The following is a 5,258-nucleotide window of genomic DNA, read 5'->3' on the forward strand; positions in this document are numbered from 1 at the left end:
AAATTAGGCTTCTCGGGCAAAAACTAAACCAATCTATAGGATCAAAACGGCAAAGCCAATAGTACATAAAAGTTCATTAAAGCGAGTCCCGAAAAGGGGTTTATCTCCAAACCTAATTTGTCAACAGATGACTGAAATTCGATCCAAAATATAGAATTAAGTAACTTTTCATTAATTACCTCGAATTCCAAATGAAACCGGAAAGGCGCCGGATCCAAAGCATATGACAGATATACAAAGTATGGCGTCTTAAAGTTCTCCTGAATTGGCGTACGATCGAATGACCAGTCCACCAGTTTTGTATCATTCATGGGTTGTATGAAAACACTCATGTGATCCGGACCTGCCACCTCCAGGCTAATAATCAGATTCGTAAATGAGATGCGTTCTTTGCTCAGAATTCTCAAACGCGGCCAGCTGCCAGCCTTGGGTGCAGGACCATCGACCCAAAAGCTTTGATCACTAGTTAAAGAGAAATATTTATTAGACGCACTCATTCGATCATGAATAACTTTGCAGAGCATACCGATAGCCCAGCCAGCGCGTACTGTAAATCGGATAGCCACACATCACCTCTGTATCGCAGTCAATACCCAGTTGACTGGATTTGCTCGCATTTATGTTCTCAAACAAGTAGTCTATTGAATGCGGACGACGATCGACCGGCACAACGTAGTAGCCAGAATCGTTGAAGCGAACCGACATCGCTGCATCGCCGTTGTGGAAGGTCCTTGTTGTGTGCTGCAAAATGGGAATTGTTAATATCTTTTAGTATTTTTTTTGTTTATAAATTCTACTTACCGCAACATAGAAACGCTGTGGCGCTTCACGTTCGGCATATGGAAAGCCAACCGGTGTGGCGGCTAGTATGATGAAAACCAAGCAAATGACGCCGAAGATGGAAATGATGGTCTTCGACTTGCGGAAAAGGCACAAAAGTGGTACCAAAAAGGGTCCCAACAGCAGACAGAGTAGCGCTGTAAAGCCACCGATAAAAAGCTCAGGATTGCTACTACCTTCGCGACCCTGCATCGGCACAAAAGTAACAAAGAAAGCATAGCAGCAGTAGCTGTAGAAGAGGAAAGGCATCAGCTGGCAGATGATGTGCGGTATTAGCCAGAGGAACGCTGTGGGAGAAGTAGGGCGCTTAAAGTACAATTCTGCTAACACAAAAATTAGGTGACTTACTAGTCTTTTGGAAGCATGTGGCCATATTCAAGATCACCGATAGTACGTAGAAACCAATGCAAAGCATCAACGCAAATGCCGAGCGTATATTAAGTGAGATCAGTATAATGCAAACCATAGTCAAAATCAAGCAGTGCGCGTGCATAATCAGCTGAATAGCATAGCCCAGCGGTAAGCCATGCTGTGAAGAAAAGATTGGAAAAATACATTCACATATTTTTTATGTCTTCATCCATGACACCCACCTCCTTTGTGCGACTCAAGTAGACCGCCGGCAGCAAGCCCATCATAAAGAACATCGGACAGAAGTACAAACCGAAAGTCATCCATTGCTGGGAGAACCACGACATTGAAAGACCAACAGTATCCATGAATATCGCAATTGTGATAGTCAGCAATATGGCCAGAATCACAGCGGCGAATTGGACACCCAACAAGATGCCGAATTTGATAAAGACGCGACGCCTAAACATGCCCGTCTGGTGTGCCATATTCCAAATATAGGCCAATATAGTGATAATAGCTATGACGCAAACCAAAACATTTATCACAATGCCAGTTTCTTCCGGGTAGTAGACTATAAACCAACCAAGCACATCGTAGAAAATTGTATGACCCTCAGCATATTTCTACAAAAAAGTATGAGTAAATTTTTTGAAGTTCATAGTAAATAGCTAAGCTTACCGCTGGATCTTCCATTTCTGCCGCATTACACAAAGCTTTAGTGAGCGCTAATACATTATCGCCGGTGAGCTGATACGTTCTGCGTGGTATCAGATTGAAGCGATCATACTTGGTGTGATAGACATAGCCGTTGACAGTGTGTGCCATATCTAAGCCTGCGGAATGAAATAGTAGAGTTAAAATAGCATTACCAGCAATAACTGTGGAGTAAACATTTTACAATTCCAACAGAAAAGAGATCCAAAAATGAGATTGTGGGAGTAAAATAGCGTTTTTGATAAAAATCAAAAAGAGAAACTGTATTCTGAAATTTCTGCAAGAATGGTTGGTCAAATGTCTTTAGCCTCACTCTTGCAAGGGCCGGGCATTGGCAGAGAATTTGTTCAAGCATCCCCTTTCAGCTCGGAAACTGGCTTCAGCGGCAGAGACTGGTGAAAACTATGCCTATCCTTTCGGAATGTAATCCAAAGGGCCAGTACCCTGTGGAGACGGCCGACTGTTTGTAGGCAAGGGTAATTTAAAATTTACCAGAAATTAGGGCCAACTATCTCCTAATGTCCTTCACAAGTTTCGATCTAACTAAGGAAGGGGAGATCGCTTGAATTGCCTATCTAAGAAAATGTTCACCTGCTAGTTCACTCTTTGTGGAAGATACAGTTCTATACCTTTGAATTTAGATTTCTTGAAATATGGTAATTTTTCGTGTTTGTAAATGGCCTGGGGGCAGTTTTCTCCTTATTCACATAAAGCGAACAGCTTATGGCGAAACAGACTTCAGATTTTTAACGCTTCCTTTTCCAAACATCTATGCTAAAGATAACTGTCTTCCTTCGTAAATGGATTGCATGTGAGTGATATGAAAATCAATCTTCGCGGGATCTAGCTCTAATAACAACTCTGTGAATTGCTGCACAACTTAGGATGCTCCAAAAATGGTTTTGGTGCTAAGATCTCAGCTTTGAAGGTACTGCAGTATCCAAAACAAAGACATGGAGATGGGTCTTTCCAGTATTTCGCATTCTAAAAACTATATATGTTATACTACCCGGATTCTGGTATCAGAGCACAAAATCTTCGGTATTCTGAGAAATGCAACCTTTTGACGTAGAATACGTCTTATGTTTCGATATGGAAGCTATGCTGAAATGTTGTAGTCGTAATTTTTAGAGCTTTACGAAAACGCTTATTGCACGAGCACTAATGAAGCGGATTGAAAGAAAAGTGTGGCGTCTCAAAGATAAAATTCTAAACCTTTCTACAGATTCATTTTTGTAAGTAACCAATTCGGTTTCTGTCGTAGAAACAACAGTAACTATTCGCTAATTTTGGAGTCAATTTTGAGCTTTTAAAGTGCACTAGCAACTTACAATTTGCAGATTAAACTTTCATTTCAACAAGTATTGAGCATTTTAATGCAAAAAATTTTTGAAAAAATTAGCAAACTTTTTTTAATACCAAAATACTCGAAAACTGCTCGAATGATTTTGTTTTTTTTTCTTTAGTCAAAAATTCAAGTTTTTTCCTTTCATTCGGTATATGGGAAGTATTGGTTGATATCTTATAAGTATGTTTATTTTACTCAAAGATATGGGCATAAATGATTTTCCATACAAAATCACTACGTCATCATTCTGCAAACACGTGCATGCGCTGGGAGTGAGAGAAGAAGACAAAAAGTATGTGTGTATAGGAATTTCGGCTTTTGAGTAACAGATGACGCAATATTTATAACCAAATCGCAGCGTTTGTATGTAAATACATGAAGACCTAGGTAAATTTAATCACTCTACTTATAAAGGGCAAAGGTGAAAGGGAATATGTAAATCAAGAATATGATAAACATAAAAGTAAAAACAGAGATAAATATAAAGAAAAATATCAGGATGAGGAAGAAAGATTAAAATAAAGGTAATTATAGAGAAAAGGATATAGGCAGAGACTCAATCTAGGGACGATTTCGGGAGTTTAGAGATTTTCGGAGTTCTCGGGACTTATCGATATAATAATCAATATTTTATCGGTTTTATTCTCGATATTTTTTATCGATTTTGTTATCGAAATTTTTATCGATACTGTTCTTTATTTTGCTACCGATATTCTCGGAACTTATCGATATAATAAACGATATTTTTCATCGATTTTGTTATCGATACTTTAATCGATTTTGTTATCGATTTTGTAATCGATTTTTTAGCGATATTTTTATCGATTTTGTAATCGATATTTTTATCGATTTTGTTATCAATTTTGCTATCGATATTATCGATCTTGGTATCGATGTTTTCATCGATTTTGTTATCGATGTTTTCATCGATTTCGCTATCGATTTTGCTATCGATATTATTATCGCTTTTGTTATCGATATTTTTTTCTTAATGAGTGCTTTCTTTTTTGACTTGGATGTGCTCATAACCGTTCCACGTATTCTACGTTTAAATTTAGCGGCTGTGTCTCCGATACAGCCTGCAGACCAAGACGAAGGCGCTGGACTGTTCCTTTTTTCTTTTTATAGAAAATCAGCATACTTAAGCTCTTTCGAACGCATTTTATTTCCAGTAAAACTACATGCCTCTTAAGAAAACCCCTGAAGCCGAACCTGGATTCCATCGGTTCTCCCAAATCAGCCTTCACTAATCCAAAGTTGAGTAGTGAACTGGTAAAATACACCCGAGGATTGTCTTCGCCTACCCCTTTAATCTATCAATTATTGCTGTGGAATTTGGTAGCCAAAGGCGTAAGAGAGAAGGGACCAAGCTTCCCAAGATTATTTGACTTTTGAGCGCATAAACGGTATACTCCTTATTTCTGTCTAATTATTTGCTATTCCCAGAGCTTTTCTATTGCCCGGCAAAGGGCATCAGATATTAGCAGAAGCATTATTTTAATGTTAGGTGTAGAAATCATGGCACCTGAGTATTGCCGATTAGTGGTACGCGCATCTCAACCAAATATTAAAATATTTTGGTGTTAGGGCTCTTAAGAATATATTAAAAAAAACTTTCTAATTTTTTTTTACCACACAAATTTCTCTTCTTACCCGGTATTTCTCCAAAGTCTCTGAATATCCTGAAGTCTGTCTCCGAAGGCACAAATCCATTTTGGAATAATTCTTCGGCAATGCTTGAAGCATATGGATGCAAGATATGTTGACCGTAATATCGCATCAACCAAGGGTGGTCAGGACCGGACTGAAACAAAATTTCGCGACCACCCGAACCTGCTGAGTCCAAGTTTATGAGAGCCCTACAAAGTGTAGAATTCAGAATTTATTACAACTTCACTTCTTCACAACCCACATTCGAGTGCACTCACTTGACATTGCTGGCCCATTTGTGCTGGGTTATGAAGGCATGTGATCCTTGCAAAGGATTCTCCTCGGCGCCATT

General features: G+C 38.9%; 2 protein-coding genes across 2 annotated transcripts in view; one reads left to right on the forward strand and one right to left on the reverse strand.

Annotated features, from left to right (window-relative positions):
• The window catches only part of LOC118743322 (endoplasmic reticulum metallopeptidase 1-like), a gene marked incomplete at its 5' end in the record, with an annotated part of 10,123 nt that overhangs the window by 3,347 nt on the left and 1,518 nt on the right, over positions 1–5,258 (forward strand).
• LOC118743555 (endoplasmic reticulum metallopeptidase 1-like) lies at positions 42–5,258 on the reverse strand (the record flags this gene model as incomplete). Its single annotated transcript, XM_036476321.1, has 8 exons — positions 42–462; positions 527–741; positions 802–1,127; positions 1,189–1,369; positions 1,434–1,817; positions 1,873–2,027; positions 4,910–5,115; positions 5,185–5,258. Coding segments are annotated over 8 exons (1,962 nt in total), but the record flags the coding sequence as incomplete, so codon positions are not given.

Source organism: Rhagoletis pomonella, unplaced genomic scaffold (genome assembly GCF_013731165.1).
Source record: "Rhagoletis pomonella isolate Grant_MI unplaced genomic scaffold, Rhpom_1.0 Rhpom_scaffold_00007, whole genome shotgun sequence".
NCBI classification, from domain to species: domain Eukaryota; kingdom Metazoa; phylum Arthropoda; class Insecta; order Diptera; family Tephritidae; genus Rhagoletis; species Rhagoletis pomonella.